The sequence below is a fragment of the Rana temporaria genome, chromosome 9 (assembly GCF_905171775.1).
Source record: "Rana temporaria chromosome 9, aRanTem1.1, whole genome shotgun sequence".
Classification (NCBI taxonomy): Eukaryota; Metazoa; Chordata; class Amphibia; order Anura; family Ranidae; genus Rana; species Rana temporaria.
In genome coordinates, this window is record NC_053497.1 from 168,619,207 (window position 1) to 168,643,741 (window position 24,535).

Genomic DNA, 24,535 nt, shown 5'->3' on the forward strand with positions numbered 1-24,535 from the left:
ATCCGGTCCGGGTTTCACAGCCTCTGGGGCTGGCTAGGATTCCGGTCCGGATGTTTGGGCCCACTGGAGTCCACAGTCAGGTGGACTTTAGAAGACCAGGAAGAGAACACAGGTGTGCTGAGGGGGTTTTTGGAGATTTAGGAGGGAACCTGAGTGTGAGGGGCTCTATGGAGAGGAACTGCAAGAAAAGGTTTGCTTTATTGTTGTTTTGTGGGTGATGGGGACCAGCCCCCGCACTGTTTGTCTAGTTTAGCGCCGGACGGCAAGGATTTAATTTACTGTTTTGTTTATTTTTACCTGCAAACCATTTACAAATGAAATCTGACTTAAAAGAACGTGCCTGCTTGCGGACTGTGATTCACAGAAAGGTGATCCCCCCCCCCCCCCACAAGCTAATCCCTCACAGCCACATGCGGCTTAGATGTGAACCCAGCCTGAGAAAAAATTCATGAACCACTTGCCTGCCACCAGAAGCCTTTAACCACTTCCCGACGGCCGCACGACTTTATACGGCCGCAGGGTGGTTCTACTTCTCTGAGCCGCCGTGTTTTTACGGCCTCCGCTCCTCCTGGCCACTGGGGCGCGCGAGCTCGCCGCATCACTGGGATGCAGATGCGCGTGCCTGGCGGCCGCCATGTCCGCCAGGCTCCCGCGATCGGCGGTTACAGAGAGGAGGAAATGGATCTGTGTCCCTGGTGTCAGTGGGAGGAATAGTGTCCCCATCATTGGTGTCAGTGGGAGGAATAGTGTCCCCATCATTGGTGTCAGCGGGAGGAATAGTGTCCCCATCATTGGTATCAGCGGGAGGAATAGTGTCCCCATCATTGGTATCAGCGGGAGGAATAGTGCCCTATCATTGGTGTCAGTGGGAGGAATAGTGCCCCATTGTTGCCAGTGGGAGGAATAGTGGCCCATCATTGGTATCAGTGGGAGGAATAGTGCCCCATCATTGGTGTCAGTGGGAGGAATAGCGCCCCATCATTGGTGTCAGTGGGAGGAATAGCGCCCATCATTGGTGTCAGTGGGAGGAATAGTGTCCCATCATTGGTATCAGTGGGAGGAATAGTGTCCCATCATTGGTGTCAGTGGGAGGAATAGTGTCCCATCATTGGTATCAGTGGGAGGAATAGTGTCCCATCATTGGTATCAGTGGGAGGAATAGTGTCCCATCATTGGTATCAGTGGGAGGAATAGTGCTCCATTGTTGTCAGTGGGAGGAATAGTGTCTCGTATATCAGTGAAAGGAACAGTGTCCCAAGGGCCTGATAAAGGCAAGAAAAGGGCCACATCCGGGCCGCAGTTTGGAGACCACTGCCTTAAACAAATGACCTGTAGGGACTTTTGAAACACCACCTATGGGAATTTAGGGTACTGAACTACTCTTATATCTTTTAGCAAACGTGTGTGTAATATATTGCATTGTTTTTGTGTTTTTTTGCTCTAAAATTTACTTTAGGGGTTTTTTTTCCTTTGTTTTTACTGATATTTTGTGCAGTGTTTGAATAACCATTGTGCTAATATTGTGTGACATAAAAAAATTACGCTACCACCATTTTATTCTCCAGGGTGTCTGCTTTTAGAAAATATATATTTTGTGTTTTTTTTTTTTTTTTTTTTTTTTTTTTTTTCTTTTTTAACTAATCTTCAGGCATAAAATGATTTTTTTTAATTGTCTCATAGGGGTTAGGGGCTGGTAAGCTGCAATATATTATATTTTGTTCTTGGTTTTATACACACTTTAACCACTTAAGCCCCGAGCCTGTTTTTTCAAATTCGGCGTTTACAAGACTAAAACAGTTTTTTTTTTTTTGCTAGAAAATTGCTTAAAACCCCCAAACATTATATATATTTTTTTTCTAACACCCTAAAGAATAAAATGACGGTCATCGCAATACTTTTTGTCACACCGTATTTGAGCAGCAGTCTTACAAGCGCACTTTTTTTTGGAAAAAATTCACTTTTTTTAATTAAAAAATAAGACAACAATAAATTTGGCCCAATTTTTTTATATATTGTGAAAGATAATGTTACGTCAAATAAAATGATACCCAACATGTCACGCTTTAAAATTGCGCCCGCTCGTGGCATGGCGTCAAACTTTTACCCTTAAAAATCTCGATAGGCTACGTTTAAAAAATTCTACAGGTTGCATTTTTTGAGCTACAGAGTAGGTCTAGGGCTAGAATTATTGCTCTCGCTCTAACGATCACGGAGATACCTCACTTGTGTGGTTTGTACACCGTTTTCATGTGCGGGCGCTACTCGCGTATGTGTTCGCTTCTGCGCGAAAGCTCGTCGGGACAGGGCGTTTAAAACATATTTTTTTTTTGTTTTCTTATTTATTTTTATTGATTTTATATTTTTTTACACTGAAATACAAAAAAATAAATAATGGATCACTTTTATTCCTATTACAAGGAATGTAAACATCCCTTGTAATAGAAAAAAGCATGACAGGTCCTCTTAAATATGAGATCTGGGGTCAAAAAGACCTCACATCTCATATTTAGACTTAAATGCAAGAAAAAAAAAATGGAGATGTTGTCATTTAAAAAAAATGACAACAAAAAAATTGTCTCTTTAAGAGGCTGGGCGGGACTGACGTTTTGACGTCACTTCCGCCCAGCAAAGCTATGAGGACGGGTGGGGGCCATCTTGCCCTCACTCGAGTCCTCACTGATACGGCAGCCGCACCCGATCTCCTCCGCCGCTACCGACGGCTCCGGTAAGCGGCGGAGGGCGCGGGAGAGCGGCGGGGGGGCCTCTCTCCCGCCACCGATAACGGCGATCTTGCGGCGGATCCGCCGCGGAGACCGCCGTTATTGTTTACACGGCCGCCCACTGAAGAGATGGATATCTCGGTTGTGGCAGCAGCTGCTGCCGTTACCGAGATATTCATCTTTAAAAAGAGGACGTACATATACAGTGGGCGGGCGTTAGCCGGTTAAGGGTTGGGGTAGGAAATGCGCTAACATGCGGAAAGGCATGTTACAAGCGTTGCTGTGTGTGTGTGTGTGTATTATATATATATATATATGTGTGTGTGTGTGTGTATGTGTGTATATGTGTATATATATATATATATATATATATATATATATATATATATATATATATATATATATATATATATATATATATATACACAATTTTTTTTATGCCACCACAACATTTTGGAGAGAAGTGTGTGTGTGTGGGGGGGGGGGGGGTTGAAAAGATGATCACCCCAGTCCCCCATTTCTCCCAGGCCGGTATTTCCATGAGCCTTTGTCCTGTGGGTTATTCAGACTTGGTGGTCCTTCAGCACCTTGAGGCTGGGTTCACATTAGTTGCGAATTGAAACTGTGTTCTCCGCATCCAATTCGCAATAGCAGAAGATTGTGACCGACTCTCTATGGAGCCGCCTCACATATCTCCAGAGTGGCTCCGGTGTAAATTTGCACCGGGTTCTGTGCGTCTTTTGGTCCGAAATCAGCTCACAAATTGGGGCTGAAATCGGACCTCTAAGGCTCCATTCACATCTATGCGACAAAACGCCCGACGCTTCTGCCGCTAGAGGGGAGAATTCCCATTGCTGTCTATGGAGATGGTTCACATCTCATAGACGCCGAACGCCTGTCGCCTGAAAAAAAAGTCCCAGACCCTTTTTTTCAGGCGACATTGGCGTTCGCCCATTGACAGCAATGGGAAGAATTAAAAAAAAAAAAAAAAAAGTTTCACACTCGCGGAAAAATACGCCGTACACCGTTGTCGCGGAGGTGTGAATGGAGCCTAACGGTGAATGGGGACGCACCGGACGCATACCTCCCAACTTTTCAACTTCAGAATGAGGGACAAATGAGCATACCCCCCAAACGGAGTTGTTGAACGGGGGGGGGGGGGGGGGGTCCGCGGATCAAAGTTGTTGAGTGGGGGGGGGGTTTGTCGCGAATTGCGGGACCGCGTGATTTACCGCGAAAACGCGGAACTATACCACTGCTCGCGGGATTCAGCGCGAATCGTGGGACATTCCCGCGAAATCTGGGACGGTTGGGAGGTATGCAGACGTGACGGTATGCGAGGTGCGATACATGACAATAGGTACATTTCACCTCGCATTCGTTCCATTATCAGGGAGTGAACCGGAATCCGGTCCGGGTTTCACAGCCTCTGGGGCTGGCTAGGATTCCGGTCCGGATGTTTGGGTCCACTGGAGTCCACAGTCAGGTGGACTTTAAACGACCAGGAAGAGAACACAGGTGTGCTGAGGGGTTTTGGAGATTTAGGAGGGAACCTGAGTGTGAGGGGCTCTATGGAGAGGAACTGCAAGAAAAGGTTTGCTTGATTGTTATTTTGTGGGTGATGGGGACCAGCCCCGCACTGTTTGTCTAGTTTAGCGCCGGACGGCAAGGATTTAATTTACTGTTTTGTTTATTTTTACCTGCAAACCAAATGAAATCTGGCATCCGCCAGACTTAAAAGAAAGTGCCTGCTTGCGGACTGTGATTCAGAGAAAGGTGATCCCCACACAAGCTAATCCCTCACAGCCGCATGCGGCTTAGATGTGAACCCAGCCTGAGAAAAAATTCATGAACCACTTGCGTGCCACCTGAAGCCTTTAACCACTTCCCGACGGCCGCACGACTTTATGCGGCCGCAGGGTGGTTCTACTTCTCTGAGCCGCCGTGTTTTTACGGCCTCCGCTCCTCCTGGTCACTGGGGGCGCGCGAGCTCGGCGCATGACTGGGATGCCGTTGCGCGTGCCTGGCGGCCGCGATGTCCGCCAGGCTCCCGCTATCACGGTTACAGAGAGAAGGATATGGATCTGTGTCCCTTGTACATAGGGACACAGATCGGTCACCACCCCCAGTCACCCCCCTTCCCCCACACAGTTAGTAACACTATATAGGACACACATTTAACCCCTTCCTCACCCCCTAGTGTTAACCCCTTCAATGCCAGTCACATTTATACAGTAATTAGTGCATATTTATAGCACTAATCGCAGTATAAATGTGAATGGTGTCAAAAGTGTCCGATGTGTCCGCCATAATGTCGCAGTACCGATAAAAATCGCAGATCGCCGCCATTGCTAGTAAAAAAAAAAAAAATTATTCTGTCCCCTATTTTGTAGGCGCTAATAACTTTTGCACAAATCAGTGTATTATTATTATTATTATTATTATTATTATTTATTTATTTTTTACCAAAAATATGTAGAATACGTTTCGACCTAGACTGAGAAAAAAAAACAAATAAAAAAAAAAAAAAAATTGAGCTATTTATTACAGCAACAAGTAAAAAATATTATTTTTCAAAATTGTTGCTCTTTTTTTGTTTATAGCGCAAAAAATAAAAACCGCACAGGCGATCAAATACCACCAAAAGAAAGCTCTATCTGTGGGGAAAAAAAAGACGTCAATTTTGTTTGGGAGCCACGTCGCACGACCGCGCAGTTGTCAGTTAAAGCGACGCAGTGCCGAATCGCAAAAAGTCCTCTGGTCAGGAAGGGGGTATATGTAAGCAAGTGGTTAAACAGGGAAAAGGTGGAAGCTGCAGTGCTTTTTGTGTTACTTTCTGCAGGCTTTTACCACACTTTACCACAATTTTGCCGCAATTTAAGTTTCTATGCTGTTTGTTTTTATGGGAGGGGGATTTGTTGTTGGGCAAATTTTAAAAACGTAAATCCCTGTTAAAACGCACTACACATGTAGCACTACCCCCGGAGGAGCTGCTGGATTTTTGGGCGACCTATTACCGCGTCGAATTTTGAAAATTTGACGTTGTTTGCGTAAGTCGTTCGCGAATAGGGCTGTACGTAAGTTATGTTCACGTCTAAAGCATTGACGATTTGCGGCGTAATTTCTAGCAGGCACACTGGGATTTTTTCACGAACGGTCACAGTGAATTTAAATAAAACACGCCCACATCATCCACATTTGAATTAGGCGGGCTTGCGCCAGACCACAGACGTTACGCCGCCGTAACTAAGGGCGCAAGTTCTTTCTGAATTTCTTGCGCCCTCATTTATGGCGGCGTAACGTATCTGAGGTACGGCTCTCCGTTTATTGCAAGCATGCTTGGCCAATCATCAGCCAGCAATGCACTGCCGCAGTGAATTATGGGCTGTGAAACGTAACTTGAATTTGGCGCGAACGGCCCAAAATGTTCGTAATGCGACGAACGATCGAACATACGATGTTCGAGTGGAACATGAGTTCGACTCGAATACGAAGCTCATCCCTACTCCCTAGGGAACACTTACCCCCTTGATCGCCCCCTAGTGTTAACACCATTCCTATATAAAAAACAAGGTGCAATCAGCGCAAATATATAGATCAAAAAATTATGATATTAAAAGTGTATTTATGTGATACAGACCCCCAGGGTTCAGATCACTGGTAATGCCAGCTGAACACTAAGGGAAATTCGCAAAAATCCTAAGCAAGTAAAAAATAAAATAGAAAAAGTGCAGCGCAAAACTCAAATATATAAATGATACTGGTATACTCAAACACCAATACCATAAGTGTGAATATAAATATGCAGAAAAAAAAAAAAAAAAAAAAAAAAAAAAAAAATATATATATATATATATATATATATATATAAAATTAAATACAATTCAAACAAACAGTCCAAAAGTCCATAAGTGTCAGAAGATGAGTGAATTAAACGAAAATAAATCTCCACCACGTGACAATCCACCAAAATTTTGAAGTGATCCCTCCACCGTTGTAGATGGCTACTCTCACCTTCATATATGGACCACTGAGTTAACAGATGGTCAATAAAGCAAATCAAATAGGCAGGTCATGAACAGGAACCAGGCTGATGTATTAGATCCTCATAAGACAACCAAACCGCAAAGGACAGGTGCATGTAAAGAGATAATCACATACTAAGTGCTCACTGTTGCAATGTGTGGATTTATTCTTTAAAAGAAGCAAAAGTCAGGCTACTCACATTTGGCCAGACAAAAAACGGCATGAAGTAACAATCTTTAGGAATGAACAGCAGATGAGCGACGTGATGTTTCAGGCTCCTAAACCACCGGACGCGTTACGTTATATCAACTTCCTCAGCGGGGCGGGCCCGCCCCGCTGAGGAAGTTGATATAACGTAACGCGTCCGGTGGTTTAGGAGCCTGAAACATCACGTCGCTCATCTGCTGTTCATTCCTAAAGATTGTTACTTCATGCCGTTTTTTGTCTGGCCAAATGTGAGTAGCCTGACTTTTGCTTCTTTTAAAGAATAAATCCACACATTGCAACAGTGAGCACTTAGTATGTGATTATCTCTTTACATGCACCTGTCCTTTGCGGTTTGGTTGTCTTATGAGGATCTAATACATCAGCCTGGTTCCTGTTCATGACCTGCCTATTTGATTTGCTTTATTGACCATCTGTTAACTCAGTGGTCCATATATGAAGGTGAGAGTAGCCATCTACAACGGTGGAGGGATCACTTCAAAATTTTGGTGGATTGTCACGTGGTGGAGATTTATTTTCGTTTAATTCACTCATCTTCTGACACTTATGGACTTTTGGACTGTTTGTTTGAATTGTATTTAATTTTTTATATATATATATATATATATATATATATTTTTTTTTTTTTTTTTTTTTTTTTTTTTTTTTTCTGCATATTTATATTCACACTTATGGTATTGGTGTTTGAGTATACCAGTATCATTTATATATTTGAGTTTTGCGCTGCACTTTTTCTATTTTATTTTTTAACACCATTCCTGCCAGTGACATTTATACAGTAATCTCTGGTCCCAAAAAAGCGTAAAAAAAGTCTCCGATCTGTCCAACGCAATGTTGCAGTACCACTAAAAATTGCCTATAACCGCCATTACTAATAAAAATTCAAAATAATAAAAATGCCATAAATATATCCCCTATTTTGTAGATGCTATAACTTTTGCGCAAACCAATCCAATATACCCTTTTTTTTTTTAAACAAAAATCTGTAGAAGAATATATGTTGGCCTAAACAGGGATCCTCAAACTACTGACCTCCAGCTGTTGTAGAACTACACTTCCCATGAGGCATTGCAACACACTGACATTCCCAGACATGACTAGGCATGATGGGAATTGTAGTTCCTGAACAACTGGAGGGCCGTAGTTTGAAGACCCCTGCTCTAAACTGATGAAGAAATTTAGTTTTTTTTACTTTTTTTTTTTTTTTTTTTGGGGGATATTTATTATAGCAAAAAGTCATTAACCACTTCCATACCAGGCACTTACGCACCTTCCCGCCCAAGCCAATTTTCAGCTTTCAGCACTGTCGCACTTTGAATGGCAATTGCGCGGTCATGCTACACTGTACCCAAACAAAATTGGCGTCCTTTTTTCCCCACAAATAGAGCTTTCTTTTGGTGGTATTTGATCACCTCTGCGATTTTTTTTTTTTTTTTTTTTTTTTTTTTTTTTCTTTGCGCAACAACTGAAAATCGTTTTTTTTTTTTTTTGTAAATAAGTTTTTCTCTTTCAATTACGGGCACTGATGGGCACCGATGAGGTAGTACTAACGGGCACAGATGAGGTGGCACTGATTGGCGGCGCTGGTATGCGGCACTCATGGGCGGCACTGGGCACTCATGGGCGGCACTGGGCACTCATAGGCGGCACAGATGGGCACTCATGGGCGGCACTTATGGGTGGCACTGATGGATACTTATGGGTGGCACAGATGGGCACTGATAGGTGGGCACTGGGCATGGATGGACACTGTGGGGTGGCACTGATGGACACTATGGGGCGGCACTGATTTTCCCAGGTTGCCAGTCAGTGCCCATTTGTGGGCACTGATTAGCATCTTTTTTTTTTTTTAATGTTTTTTTTATTTTTTTTCAGACTTTTTATTTTTTGTTTTTTTTGTTTTTTTTTTGCCCACCCTGGTGGTCCAGTGTGGCGATCCGAGGGGGGGCTGCCCTGATAAACCCCCTGTCAGGAGAGCCGCCGATCGGCTCTCCTCTACTCGCGTCTGTCAGACGCGAGTGAGGAAGAGCCATCAACGGCTCTTCCTGTTTACATCGTGATCAGCCGTCATTGGACACGGCTGATCACGTGGTAAAGAGTCTCCGCCGGAGGCTCTTTACCGAGATCGGAGATGCACGGTGTCAGACTGACACCCCGCATCGCCGCGCTGCGCGGCATGAAATCCTGCAGGACGTTCTGGAACGTCCTGTCAGGATTTCAGAACCATTTCCCGGACGTAAATCGGCTATAGGCCGGGCGGGAAGTGGTAAGGGGGTAAATCCTTTCGGGGGCTGAAGTGGTTAAATAATTTGTGATTGGCTGTTCTTATCTACTCACCCGCTATGACTATGACCGCTATGACATCCTCTCTGCTCCTTGTGCTGCCATACTAAATAAGCCCCAATAAATGACCCCCAAACTCCTTTTATACAGTCAGGGCTGCGTACCCCATTTTTTATTTTTTTGGGTTCACAGTGACTGCCCACTTTTTTTTGCGGGCAACTCCCACTTTTTATGGACTCTCGACTTGTCATTTCCAGGAATCTGTAGCACTTCTGAGCGGCGCCTTTTAGGGGGGCCACACCTTGAAAAGTGTAAACACACGGGTGACGCGAATATTTCACCGCCGGGGTCAGCCGGGGCGCACAGTTTAGTGGTCGTGGGCCCTATGCATACCTTTATGTATGGATAGGTATTCATTGCAGGAACCGGTTTGGCAGGGTGTGCGGCTGTTCCTACAGAACGTATGTATAGATGCGTGCGAACATGTGTGTATGTCTCCGGAAATGAAGACGCCCAGCAATGAGAGGCTAATCTACCTGGATTTCCCCGCCTTAAAGGTTTAACCCTTTCTTCTCCATTGCACACCTTGCAGCTCCTGTATCCATCCTCTCCGTATCCCGCGTCTCCCGCCTGTCACCCTTATCTCTATCCGGTGCCCCTTCTATGAATGTTGCCTTGAACTTCTGCCTGTCAAGGGGGGACCAGGAAGTCACCTCCAAAACAAAGTGGTACTTTCTACCCGGCAAGGTAAGTCACCTGGCACCTCTGCGTTGCCTATTCTGGCTGGTGGCTCTGCAGATGTTTGGCAACTGCAATTCCAAGGGGAACCCATGTATGGAGGGCTCTAGGTGGCCAAGGGTGACTTCTGTGTGGGAGGGGGTACTGACTATCGGCACGCTCCCATGAGAGGTCAACGGGTGCCCAGGGTGAGTCCGGGTTCCTCGTAAGTGGTGGTCCCTTTAAGAATAATGACTTTGCTTTTAATTTAGACGTACTTTCATGGATTAGAGTAACGACGTGCCGCTTCTGCATATGTTTGCAAAGTATTACTCGACCGGTTGGATTCTGTTAACTACTCGATCCCCCACCACCCCCCAGTCCAATTCTGACATATTTGCCATACATGTAAAAATTTTTTTTTTTTTTAACCACTTCCATACTGGGCACTTAAACACCCTCCTGACCAGACCAATTTTCAGCTTTCGGTGCTCTTACATTTTGAATGACAATTACTCAGTCATGCAACACTGTACCCAAATGATTTTTTTGTCCTTTTTTTTGTCCTTTTTTATTAATTTTTCTTCATAAATTTTGGCCACAATTTATACTGCTACACGTCTTTTGATAAAAATAACCCAAAGTTTTTGGAAATTATTTGGTCTGTGTGAAAGTTTTAGAGTCTACAAGCTATAGTGCAAATCATAATAAATTATCACATCTGATCACACCTGATTTACTGAAGGCCTATCTCATTTCTTGAGACCCTAACAAGCCAGGAATGCCCACAGATGGCACTGATGAGATGGCACAGATGGCACTGAGATGGGTACTGATGAGATGGGTACTGATGTGCACCGATGAGGCTGGTGGACACAGGTGGGCACTGATGAGGCGGCACAGATGGCACTGATGAGGTGGCACAGATGGCACTAATGAGGTGGCACAGATGGGTACTGATGAGATGGGTACTGATGTGCACTGATTGACTGTGGCACAGGTGGGCACTGATGAGGTGGCACAGGTGGGCACTGATTGCAGATGTGCACTGAGGTGGCAGATGGGCACTGGGCCCACGGTGGTACTGGTGGGCCCACGGTGGTACTGGTGGGCCCACGGTGGTACTGGTGGGCCCACGGTGGTACTGGTGGGCCCACGGTGGTACTGGTGGGCCCACGGTGGTACTGGTGGGCCCACGGTGGTACTGGGGGTACTGTGGGGGGCACAGGTGGGCACTGATGAGACAGCACAGATGGCACTAATGAGGTGGCACTAATGAGGTGGCACAGATGGCACTAATGAGGTGGCACAGATGGTACTAATGAGGTGGCACAGATGGCACTGATGAGGTGGCACAGGTGGGCACTGATTGCAGATGTGCACTGAGGTGGCAGATGGGCACTGGGCACAGGTGGGCACATGTGGTACTGGTGGGCACACAGTGGTATTGGGGAGCACACGGTGGTACTGGGGGCACTGTGGTACTGTGGGGGGCACTGTGGCAGGCACTGTAGGGGGCACTGTGGTACTGGGGGGTACTGTGGGGGGCACTGTGGTACTGGGGGGTACTGTGTGGGGCACTGTAGTACTGTGGGGGGCACAGGTGGTGGAACTGTTTGGTCGTTTTTTTTTGTTTTTTTTTTTATCGCTGCTTACTTTGATTTCTCTCCCCTCCTCACACGCGCTGTCTGTGTGAGGAGGGGAGAGCCGGCAATGAGAGATGATCTCATATGTTTACATATGAGATCATCTCTCATTGGCCGCACAGATCGCGCTGTAAATGGCCACTGCGATTGGCTATTTACCGCGATCTGTGTTTGGCTGTGTCCAAGGGACACGGCCAGCACAGCAGTTCCCCCGCTGCGCGCTCGGGGAACGAGCAAAGGGGCGGCCGTAAAAAGACGGCCTGTTAGAGATTGAGAGCCACGCTGCGGCCGTACAAAGTCGTACGGCCGTCAGCTAGTGCTTAATAGAAAATTACTTGGAACCCACAAAACTTAAAGACCTGGCCTATTTCAGAAATACAAATCAGTATTCTTTTGCTAGAAAATGACTTGGGGACCCCCAAACATTTTATTTATTTGTGTGTGTGTGTGTGTGTGTGTATATATATATATATATATATATATATATATATATATATATATATATATATATATATATATATATATATATATATATAATTTTTTTTTTTTGTTGCAATATTTTAAGTCGCACTGTATTTGCACAGCGGTCTTTCAAACGCATTGTTTTTTTTGTGGAAAAAAAATACATTTTAATGAATAAAAAAAAAAAAAAAAAACCCTAAACTTAGCCCATGTTTTGGTAGAATGTAAAAAAAAGATGTTACGCAGAGTAAATAGACACCCAACATGGGATGCTTGCACACGGTACTGGAATGGCGAAACAAGCTACGGTACTTGGAAATCTCCATAGGCGTTTTAAACATTTTTGCAGGTTACCAGTTTAGAGTTACAGAGAAGGTCTAGTGCTAGAATTATTGCTCTCGCTTTAACGATCGAGGTGATACCTCACATGTGTGGTTTGAACACCGTTTACGTATGCGTTCGCTTTTGCATGTCGGCATTGAGGGATGGGGTGCTTTAATTTTATTTTTCTTATTTATTTTACTTTTTATTTTTACACTATCCCTTTAGTTATTTATTTTTTATCACTTTTATTTCTATTACAAGGAATGTGACCATTCCTTGTAATAGAATTAAGCATGACAGGTCCTCTTTACTAAGAGATCTGGGGTCAAAAAGACCCCAGATCTCTAACTTACCCTTAAAAGCAAAGGGACTTTTTTTTTTTTTTACACTTTTAACGGACTGCAATGCTTTCCTATGGGTTAGCGTCCGTTAGCGGATGAGCATCCGCTAACGTCCGTTAACATCCGTCTCCGTTAAGCTCTGTTTTTTTGAACGGAAGAAAACCCTATTTTTCTTCCGTCAAAAAAACGGAACAGACGAAAAACGGATGTTAGCGGACGATCCGTTTACCATCCGATCCGCTAACATCCGTTTTTCATCAAAATATGTAAAAAGCCAGAAAAAAAAAAAAACGGATGGAAAAACCGACGAAAAACGGATCGGAAACGGATGTAAACGGATGAAAAAACGAATCAACTGATGAAAAAAAAAATGATCTAAAAAACTGAGTGGACGTGTGAAAGAGCCCTAAGGGGTCTTTCACACTAGCGGACCGTTCGTCCGCTCGTTACAAGTCCGTTAACGGACTTGTAATGAATCCCTATGGGAACGCGTCTGTTAGCGGATGGAGCATCTGCTAGCGTCCGCGTCAGTCGGGATCCACTTTTCCGAACGGAAGAAACCCTATTTTTCTTCCATTCGGCGGAGCGGAACTGATGCAGACGGACAGGCGGTCCGTCTGCATCAGGTTCCCCATAGGGGACAGCGGAGCAGAGACAGGGCGGTCCCTGCACTGTGTGCGGGGACCGCCCTATCCGCCGACAGCTGAGCGGGGACCCCCGCTGAGCCGACGGAGACACACAGAGCGGACCCGGGAAACGGTCCGCTCCGTGTGAAAGAGCCCTAACATGAAAAAAATTATTTTTTTGAGCATGAGAATCTGAAGTGACGTCAGAGGTCGCTCCAGTCCTCCAAGGGCATAGAGCTGAGTGGGGGCTATCTTGCCCTCCCTTGACTTCCTGCCTACCCATCAGCTGCATCGGATCAGGGCTTACTATCGGCTCCGGTAAGCTCGGAAACAATTGGTTAGTGGCCGCAGGGGGCACCTCTCCCACCACGTCAAAGTGATCCCGTGGCAAATCCGTCGCTGGGATCACTTTTATTCGATGCCGAATCGCCCACGGATGGACTGTAAACAACAAACTGAAACTGATGAAATACACATCACTTCCTGTTTCTGACATCACAGAGCAAAAGGAACAATGTCAATCCTCTACACTCTGTGCACAGCATCGGATGTAGTTTTATCGCATCCTTATTGGGCTCCTGAGACAGGATGGGAGAGCCCAGTAAAGGCAGTGGCAGGAGAAGGGTACGCTCTTCTGCCTATAAAAGTGATCCAGCGACTGAATAGTCGCTTGGATCACTTTCACTAGAAGGAGAATCACCAGCTGAAAAAGTACATACCAGGATCATGGCTGTAGCTGCAGCTGCAGTCATGGGCATGGTATAACCACTGCAACCTGACTCCGTATATACAGTGCCTTGAAAAAGTATTCATACCCCTTGAAATTTTAAAAATGTTGTCATGTTACAACCAAAAAAGGAAATGGTTTCTTATTTGGATTATATGTGATAGACCAACACAAAGTGGCACATAATTGTGAAGTTGAAGGAAAGTGATAAATGGTTTTCAATATTTTTTTTTTTACAAATGAATATGTGAAAAGTGTGTGGCGTGCATTTGTATTCAGCCCCCTTTATTCCGATACCTCTAACTAAAATCTAGTGGAACCAATTGCCTTCAGAAGTCACCTAATTAGTAAATAGTCCACCTGTGTGTAATTTTAATCTCAGTATAAACACAGCTGTTCTGTGAAGCCCTCAGAGTTTGTTTTAGAGAACCTTAGTGAACAAACAGCATAATGAAGGCCAAGGAACACACCAGACAGGTCAGGAATAAAGTTGTGAAGAACTTTAAAGTAGAGTTAGGTTATAAAAAAAATCAAAATAAATCTCCCAAGCTTTGAACATCTCACGGAACTCTGTTCAATCCATCATCCGAAATTGGATTAGTATGGCACAACTGCAAACCTACCAAGACATGACCGTCCACCTAAACTGGCCTGGCCGGGCAAGGAGAGCATTCATCAGAGAAGCAGCCAAGAGGCCCATGGTAACTCTGGAGGAGCTGCAGAGACCCACAGCTCAGGTGGGAGAATCTGTCCACAGGACAACTATTAGTCAGGCTCTCCACAAATCTGGTCTTTATGGAAGAGTAGCAGAAGAAAGACATTGTTGATAGAAAGCCATAAGAAGTGCCGATTGCAGTTTGTGAGAAGCCTTATGGGGGACACAGCAAACATGTGGAAGAAGGTGCTCTGGTCAGATGAGACCAACATTTTACTTTTTGGCCTAAAAGCAAAACGCTATGTGTGGCAGAAAACTAACATTGCACATCACCCTGAACACACCATCCCCACCGTGAAACATGGTGGTGGCAGCATCATGTTGTGGGGATACTTTTCTTTAGCAGGGACAGGGAAGCTGCTCAGAGTTGATGGGAAGATGGATGGAGCCAAATACAGGACAATCTTAGAAGAAAACCTGTTAGTCTGCAAAAGACTCGAGACTGGGGCGGAGGTTCACCTTCCAGCAGGACAACAACCCTAAACATACAGCCAGAGCTACATTGAAATGGTTTAGATCAAAGCTTATTCATGTGTTAGAATGGCCCAGTCACAGTCCAGACCTAAATCTAATTGAGAATCTGTGGCAAGACCTGAAAATTGCTGATCACAGACGCTCTCCATCCAATCTGACAGAACTTGAGATATTTTACAAAGAAGAAGAATGGGGAGAAATGTCCCTCTCTAGATGTGCAAAGCTGGTAGAGACATCCCCAAAAAGACTTGCAGCTGTAATTGCAGAGAAAGGAGGTTCTACAAAGTATTGACTCTGGGGGGCGCCATACAAATGTACCCCCCACACTTTTCACATATTTATTTGTAAAAAAAATTGGAAACCATTTATCATTTTCCTTCCACTTCACAATTATGTGCCACTTTGTGTTGGTCTATCACAGGGGTCTCCAAACAAAGGGCCAGTTTACTGCCCTCCAGACTTTAGGGGGGCCGGACTGTGGCCATTGGGAGCCAAAATTGTACTGGCGTCAGTGGGAGTAAACGATGCATCTTTGGCATTAGTGGGAGGTAGGGTGACCACATGTCCCGCATTGCCCGGGACAGTCCCGCATTGCCCAGGACAGTCCCGCATTTTGCAGGTCTGTCCCGGGCACCCTTATTCCAGGACGATACAGTGTCCCGGAATGAAACTGACACAGCCACCCCCCCCAAGCCAAACGTATGCCCCCAAAAAAGGCCGCCACATCACCGCTTTACTCACTGACAGTACTTGTCCTGGCCGGGAATGCCTGGAGGAGCAAAATCCCCACCCCCTGCTTGTGATTGGAGAAATCATAAATCCCGCCTCTTGTGTCCAATCACTGTGCTGTGATTCGTTACAGCATAAGCAGATTTTTGTGAAGGGGGGGTGTCCCTGAATGGTAGTTTGGAAATGTGGTCACCCTAGTGGGAGGAATAGTGCCCCACCGTTGGTGTCAGTGGGAGGAATAGTGCCCCACCGTTGGTGTCAGTGGGAGGAATAGTGCCCCATCGTTGGTGTCAGTGGGAGGAATAGTGCCCCATCGTTGGTGTCAGTGGGAGGAATAGTGTCCCATCATTGGTGTCAATGAGAAGAATGGTGGAGATTTTTGCCTGCACATCATGGAACGACGTGAATAGTGTCCAAACGGATGATGTGAGAGGAGGGAGAAGAATTGTGCCACATCTTTGGTGTCAATGGTAGAATATTGATGTTGGTAACAGGAAATATACCCCTTTGTTGATGTCACTGGGAGGAATAGTGTATGGCATCAGTGGCAGGAAGAGCGCCCCAGGGGCCAGATAATAGCAAGCAAAGGGCCGCAGTTTGGAGACCACTGCTCTATTGCATAAAATCCCAATAAATTACCGTATTTATCGGTGTATACCGCGCACTTTTTTGCCCTGAAATTCAGGGCAAAATCGTGGGTGCGCGATATACGCCGATACCCGCGCCGAGTTTGAACTACTGCGCCGGCATATACCGAGCGCAGTACACTCGTGTATAGTCAGGCAGGCTCGGCAACTCTCGCAGTCACGTACAGGATGTGACCGCGAGAGAAGCCGAGCCTGCCCGACTATACACTGTGTACTGCGCTCGGTATATGCCGGCGCAGTAGTTTAAACTCAGCGCAGGGATCGAGCGGGGAGGACACCAGCGGCAGACGGGACGCCGGACCCGACGAGGAGGACACCAGCGGCAGACGGGACGCCGGACCCGACGAGGAGGACACCAGCGGCAGACGGGACGCCGGACCCGACGAGGAGGACACCAGCGGCAGACGGGACGCCGGACCCGACGAGGCCGCCGTGCAAGACACCAAAACCGTAAGTACTAAAATCTTTTTTTTACAGGAATGCGGGTCCACTTTAGGGGTGCGCGCAATACCCCGATAAATACGGTACATTTTATGTTTTTGGTTGTAACATGACAAAACGTGGAAAATTTTCAAGGGCTATGAATACTTTTTCAAGGCACTGTATTTATTGTTCCTCGTGGTGCTTTGACTACGTTGTTGTTTTTAGAACTTTGTTTGTTCTGTTTCTTTGCTCGCGCAGCTGTGTAAATGCAAATGGTTTTGTTGCGAGGAGACGTAATATGTGTTTTTGTTGTTGTTGCAGGCCTTGCAGTATGAGGGAGATGAAGAGCAGGAAGGGGTTATATACAGCGTGTATGTACGCAGTACAAGCGCACAACAGGTAAGGCGAGCTGAGCTTCTAATAATAACCATTGCTTTACATAATATCAATTACCAATGTCGCCGGTCTGCTTTTATCTGCGTTGTGCCAGGGACTACTTACCAAAGACATTTTTTTTTTTTACCCTGAACTCCAAGCAAATGGCTAATAAATATACAATTAACCACTTAAGCCCCGGACCATTTTGCAGCTTAAAGACCAGGCCCCTTTTTGCGATTTGGCACTGCGTCGCTTTAACTGACAATTGCGCAGTCGTGCGACGTGGCTCCCAAACAAAATGTATGCCCTTTTCCCCCCCCACAAATAGAGCTTTATTTTGGTGGTATTGGATCACCTCTGCGGTTTGTATTTTTTGCGCTATAAACAAAAATAGAGTGGCAATTTTGAAAAAATTGCAATTTTTTATTTTTTACTTTTTGCTCTAATATCCCCAAAAAATATATAATATTTTTTTTTTCCTCAGTTTAGGCTGATACGTATACTTCTACATGTTTTTGGTAAAAAAAATTGAAATAAGTGTTTATTTGATTGGTTTGCGCAAAAGTTATAGCATCTCCAAAATAGTGGATAGTTTTATCGCATTTTTTTTTTTTTTACTACTAATGGCGGTGGTCAGCGTTTTTTTTTTTTTTTTTTCGTGACTGCGACATTATAGCGGACACTTTTGACACATTTTTGGGACCATTGTCATTTTTACAGCGACCAGTGCTATAAAAATCCACTGATTACTGTGAAAATGACACTGGCAGTGAAGGGGTTAACCTCTAGGGGGCGCTGTAGGGGTTAAGTGTGTCCTATTGTGTGTATCTTACTGTAGGGGGGTGGCTTGCCGTGTGACATCACTGATCGTCGTTCCCTATGACAGGGAACAGAAGAACGGGGAAAGGTTTGTTTACACTTGCCTCTCCTCGTTCTTCAGCTCTGTGACCCGATCGCGGGACACCGGCAGCGATCGGATCCGCGGGCGCGGTCATGGAGCTTCGGCCCGGGTCACGAGCGGGCCGCGGCTGGGTTCTTAAAGGGGACGTACCTGTACGCCCTTGTGCCCAGCCGTGCTATTCTGTCAACTTCCGCCACCCTGTTTTCTGAGATCAAGAATTACCAAAGATCCAGAAAAAAGGCCTCTACTACTGGCCTTGGAACACCTGTTGTCCCAAGGGGTAATTTTGGAATTGGCCCCAGAGGATCAGGGGTCAGGATTCTTTTCAAACCTGTTCAAAAACCAAACGGGGATGTCAGACCTATCCTAGATCTAAAGAGTCTGAATCAGTTTCTGAACATTCGCTCCTTCCGCATGGAGTCTGTTCGTTTAGTTGTTTCCACCCTTCAGGGAGGAGAATTCCGGGCATCAATAGACATCAGAGATGCATATCTACCTGTGCCAATATTTCCCGCTCACCAAAGGTTTCTATGGTTTGTGGTGGATCAGCGACACTTTCAGTTAGTGGCCCTTCCTTTTGGGCTGGCTACAGCACCTTGAGTGTTCACAAAGATACTGGCCCCAGCCCTGGCAAGACTAAGGGCACGAGGCATAGCGGTAACAGCCTACCTGGATGATCTATTGATCAGTCCGCCGCTAGCTTGGACCACTATGTGCACAGCACAGTGGAATATTTAGAGTACCTAGGCTGAGTCCTCAATTTGGAGAAATCTTCCTTGCAGCCTCAAAGAAGGCAGAGTACTTGGGCATGATCATAGACACATACCTAAGCAAGGTATTCCTTCCCAAGCCAAAGGCAAAAGCCATAAACTTGGTCCGAGTTGTAAAGGCAAAGAGAAGGCCTTCCATCCGTCTTTGCATGAGATTATTGGGAAAGATGGTAGCCTCATTCGAGGCTGTCCCTTGCGCCCAGTTTCACTCAAGACCGTTACAGGGCAGGATTCTGTCAGCTTGGAACAAGGATTTCAGGCCCTGGATCTTCCTATGGTCTTATCTCCAGGGGTTCACCAGAGCCTCAATTGGTGGTTGCTCTCCCAAAATCTGTCGGAAGGGAAATCCTTCACTCCAGTTACCTGGAAAGTGGTAACCACAGATGCCAGCCTTCTAGGCTGGGGGGCAGTGCTAGAAGAAGCATCTGCCCAGGGAAAGTGGTCTGGGGCCGAAAAGCTCCTACCCATCAACATTTTGGAGATTTGGGCGATTCATTTGGCCCTCAAAGTTTGGTCTTTCAGACTGCAAGGCTGGCCTGTTCGGGTTCGATCCGACACTGCTACGGCCGTAGCCTATATCAATCACCAAGGAGGCACCAGAAGTCTGGTGCCCACAAAGAGGTGAATCACATCTGGGCAGAAAGGCATATTCCTTGTCTATCTGCAGTCTTCATTCCAGGGGTAGAAAATTGGCAGTTGGATTTTTTTAAGCCGCCGGCAACTGAGTCCAGGAGAATGGTCTCTACACCCCGACCTATTTCAAATCATATGTCAAAAATGGGGAACCCCAGATGTGGACCTGTTGGCTCCAGGTTTAACGCAAAACTGGACAGTTTTGTGTCAAGAACAAGAGATCCCTATGCTCAAGTCTCGGGCGCCCTGACAATCCCATTGGATCGGTATTCCCTGATTTATGTGTTCCCTCCTCCAGTACCGCTCCTCCCACGATTCCTTCAGAGGGTCAAGAAGGAAGGAAAGTTGTAATTTTGGTCTCCCCGGCTTGACCCTGGTACGCAGAAGTCGTAAGCATGACAGCGACTAGCTATGAAGAAGCACTAAGGCATAGTGCGAAACGTCAGCTTTTCTTTTGTTGTGCTGTTTTTTGCTGTGGCATGTATTTTGTGATTTTTAATTAAAGGAGGAGTTTTTTTGGAGTGCGGCTGTCCCACCTTTTTTCCTTCATCCTAACCTGCATGACAGTAGGCAGACCTATGCCATTACGCCCAGACCTATTATCACAGGGTCCAATATTCCATCCTGCCTTACAAAGTCTAAATTAGCAGTTTTGCTGTTGAGAACCCACATTCTGAAGAAATGTGGGCTCTGGGGACCAGTCCTATCCACCCTGGTTAATGCTAGGAAGCCGTCCTCCAGGCTCATCTACTACAGAATCTGGAAGGCATATATTTCCTGGTGTGAACCCAGAAAGTGGCATCCTAGGAAGTTTGCCATTAATAGGATTCTTGCCTTTCTTCAGTTAGGCTTAGATATGAGGTTGGCCTTGAGAACTATCAAGGGCCAAATCTCGTCTTTGTCGGTATTCTTTCCGAAACCGCTTGCTTCTCATTCCCTAGTTGGGGCCTTTGTTCAGGGTGCACTGCGGTTAAATCGGCCGATTAGGTCTCCCGTGTGCCCATGGGATTTGAGGTTGGTATTGTCTGTCTGTTTTACAGAATCTATCTTTTGAACCTATACACCAGGTTTCTGTTGACACAGAAACTTTTTTCTTGTAGCCATATCCTCGGCTAGAAGTGTATCAGAATTGGCGGGTCTTTCGTGTAAAGAACCGTATATGATTTTTCATGAAGACAGGGTGGTGCTACGTCCTCATCCGAATTTCTTACCCAAGGTGGTTTCAGGTTTTCATTTGAACCAAGATATAGTCCTACCGTCTTTTTTTTTTTTTTTTCCAAATCCGCAGTCTGCAGAGGAAAAGTCTACACTCTCTAGTTGTAAGGACGGTAAGGGTTTATCTGCAAGCTACGGCTCAAATAAGGAAGACTAATTGTATGTTCATTCTGCCACAAGGCCCAAAGAAGGGCCAGGCAGCGTCAAGATCCACTATTGTAAGGTGGATGCAACAAGTTATTATTCAGGCCTATGGTTTAGAAAAGAAGATCCTTCCTTTTCAGGTGAAAACGCACTCGACTAGAGCAGTTGGTGCTTCATGGGCAGTGCATCACCAGGCCTCCATGGCTCAGATCGGTAAGAGTGCTACTTGCAGGGCCGGCCCTATGATGGGACCGGGTGGTACCATGGGTACCAGGCAGCACTTTTAGGGGGGGCAGCATACTGATGCCCGCCAGCCCGTGCCGCCAGCTCCGCTACCCAAATAAAATTGATGTCCTTTTTTTCCCACAAATAGAGCTTTCTTTTGGTGATATTTGATCACCTCCTGCGGTTTTTATTTTTTGTGCTATAAATATTTATATTTTTTAACTTTTTGCTATAATAAATATCCCCAAAATTTAGAAAAATAAACGATTTTCTTCAGTTTAAGCCAATATGTATTCTTCTACATATTTTTGGTACCAAAAAAAAACACAATTAGTGTACATTGATTAGTTTGCGCAAAAGACATTGTGGCCGCCGGCAATTCACAGGTCCCTTTATACTCCTGGATACATGTATAGAGCCATGGCAGGCCCTTTTATACGCCTATATGCATGTATAGAGCCATGACAGGCCCTCTTTATACATGTATAGAGCCATGACAGGCCCTCTTTATACATGTATAGAGCCATGACAGGCCCTCGTTATACTCCTATATACATTTATAGAGCCATGGCAGGTCCTCTTTATATTCCTTTACATGTAAAGTGTCTCGACAGGTCCTCCTATATACATGTATAGAGCCATGACAGGTCCTCTTTATACTCCTTTATACATGTATAGAGCCATGACAGGTTCTCTTTAGTTATCATGATATAAAATAATGAATGTGGGGGCCTTTTGGTTGGCGTGATTTTTTTTTTCTGGGGGGGGGGGGGGGGCAGCATTTAATTCTTGGTCCCAGTCAGCACAATGTCTTGGGCCGGCACTGGCTACTTGGTCTTTCGGTCCATACATTTACCAAATTCTATCAGGTAGATGTCAGAGGTTACGAGGATGCCGCCTTCGGGCATGGTGTGCTGCAAGCAGCAGTATAAATCCTCTGGCTCGATGGTGGTCTTATTCAGATCTGTGTCTCCCTCCCCTCTAATTTTAACATTGCTATGGGACATCCCATTAAGTAATTAAGGCTCTGTGTCCCATGATATATGATCAAGAAAATAGTATAGGTATCGGTGTAGGAATCGGGTAGGTTAGTGTAGACATCAGGTAGGTCAGTGTAGTGGTCAGTGTAGTTGTCGGTGTAAGAATCGGGTAGGTCAGTGTAGGAATCGGGTAGGTCAGTGCAGTGGTCAGGTAGGTCAGTGTAGGAATCAAGTTGGTCAGTACTATTGTACTAGCGAAAGGGACACAGCGACTGCTAGAAGTCTGGTGGGGGTGCAAATTTCTTGCCTTGTCCTGGGCGTGGACATCCCACGCTACACCACGACTGCATATATAGTTTGGGGAAACAATGCATATAAAATAGTTTACCATTAGCCAATAAAAAAAAAAATGTCCCCGGATTTCATTTAAAAAAAATCTGGTCACCTTACTCCCAACAGAGCTACAGCTCTTTTGGCTGGTGACACTGACTGCTCATGTGTGTATATGTGCATGTTCCGCTGTATAGTATGTGCTGGAGTTGTGGCTGCAATAGTTTGTTTCATGTTCTCACCACCACTACTCATTGAGTTACGAAAAAGTGGTCACATGTTCCAATTCCCCTGTACACTCCTGTATTGCACAAGCTGGATGTATAAATTTCATAAGTACAGAACTTCTATATAATATAATATAGTACTACGGCAAAACCCCTACGTCACTGCTGTGTGCTACCGTCTGACTGGTATCCCTCTAAAGTCTCTGTGCTGCTGGAGGACTCTGCTCAGTCCCTTACTCTTCCCCTAAAATACTGCTGGAGGACTCTGCTCAGTCCCTTACTCTTCTCCTAAAATACTGCTGGAAGACTCTGCTCAGTCCCTTACTCTTCTCCTGAAATACTGCTGGAGGACTCTGCTCAGTCCCTTACTCTTCTCCTAAAATACTGCTGGAGGACTCTGCTCAGTCCCTTGCTCTTCTCCTGAAATACTGCTGGAGGACTCTGCTCAGTCCGTTACTCTTCTCCTGAAATACTGCTGGAGGACTCTGCTCAGTCCCTTACTCTTCTCCTCAAATACTGCTGGAGGACTCTGCTCAGTCCCTAACTCTTCTCCTCAAATACTGCTGGAGGACTCTGCTCAGTCCCTAACTCTTCTCCTCAAATACTGCTGGAGGACTCTGCTCAGTCCCTTACTCTTCTCCTGAAATACTGCTGGAGGACTCTGCTCAGTCCCTTACTCTTCTCCTGAAATACTGCTGGAGGACTTTGCTCAGTCCCTTACTCTTCTCCTGAAATACTGCTGGAGGACTTTGCTCAGTCCCTTACTCTTCTCCTGAAATACTGCTGGAGAACTCTGCTCAGTCCCTTACTCTTCTCCTGAAATACTGCTGGAGGACTCTGCTCAGTCCGTTACTCTTCTCCTGAAATCCTGCTGGAGGACTCTGCTCAGTCCCCAACGCTCTTCCCCTGAAATACTGCTGGAGGACTCTGCTCAGTCCCTTACTCTTCTCCTGAAATACTGCTGGAGGACTCTGCTCAGTCCCTTACTCTTCTCCTGAAATACTGCTGGAGGACTCTTCTCAGTCCCTTAATTCTTCTCCTGAAATACTGCTGGAGGACTCTGCTCAGTCCCTTACTCTTCTCCTGAAATACTGCTGGAGGACTCTGCTCAGTCCCTTACTCTTCTCCTGAAATACTGCTGGAGGACTCTTCTCAGTCCCTTACTTCTTCTCCTGAAATACTGCTGGAGAACTCTGCTCAGTCCGTTACTCTTCTCCTGAAATCCTGCTGGAGGACTCTGCTCAGTCCCCAACGCTCTTCCCCTGAAATACTGCTGGAGGACTCTGCTCAGTCCCTTACTCTTCTCCTGAAATACTGCTGGAGGACTCTGCTCAGTCCCTTACTCTTCTCCTGAAATACTGCTGGAGGACTCTGCTCAGTCCCTTACTCTTCTCCTGAAATACTGCTGGAGGACTCTTCTCAGTCCCTTACTCTTCTCCTGAAATACTGCTGGAGGACTCTTCTCAGTCCCTTACTCTTCTCCTGAAATACTGCTGGAGGACTCTGCTCAGTCCCTTACTCTTCTCCTGAAATACTGCTGGAGGACTCTGCTCAGTCCCTTACTCTTCTCCTGAAATACTGCTGGAGGACTCTTCTCAGTCCCTTACTCTTCTCCTCAAATACTGCTGGAGGACTCTGCTCAGTCCC

The 24,535-nt window shown here is 45.7% G+C and overlaps 1 protein-coding gene across 4 annotated transcripts in view; it reads left to right on the forward strand.

Annotated features, from left to right (window-relative positions):
• RGL2 (ral guanine nucleotide dissociation stimulator like 2) overlaps nucleotides 1–24,535 on the forward strand; it is a 103,567-nt gene that overhangs the window by 30,286 nt on the left and 48,746 nt on the right. For 2 of the 4 annotated variants that reach the window (XM_040324963.1, XM_040324962.1), the window contains one exon: nucleotides 17,407–17,484. In XM_040324963.1, coding sequence (XP_040180897.1) covers nucleotides 17,407–17,484 — 78 coding nt within the window. Of the gene's footprint in view, nucleotides 1–4,161; nucleotides 4,315–9,802; nucleotides 10,002–17,406; nucleotides 17,485–24,535 lie in introns of those variants that run through there. The other 2 variants (XM_040324959.1, XM_040324960.1) reach the window with 2 other exon arrangements.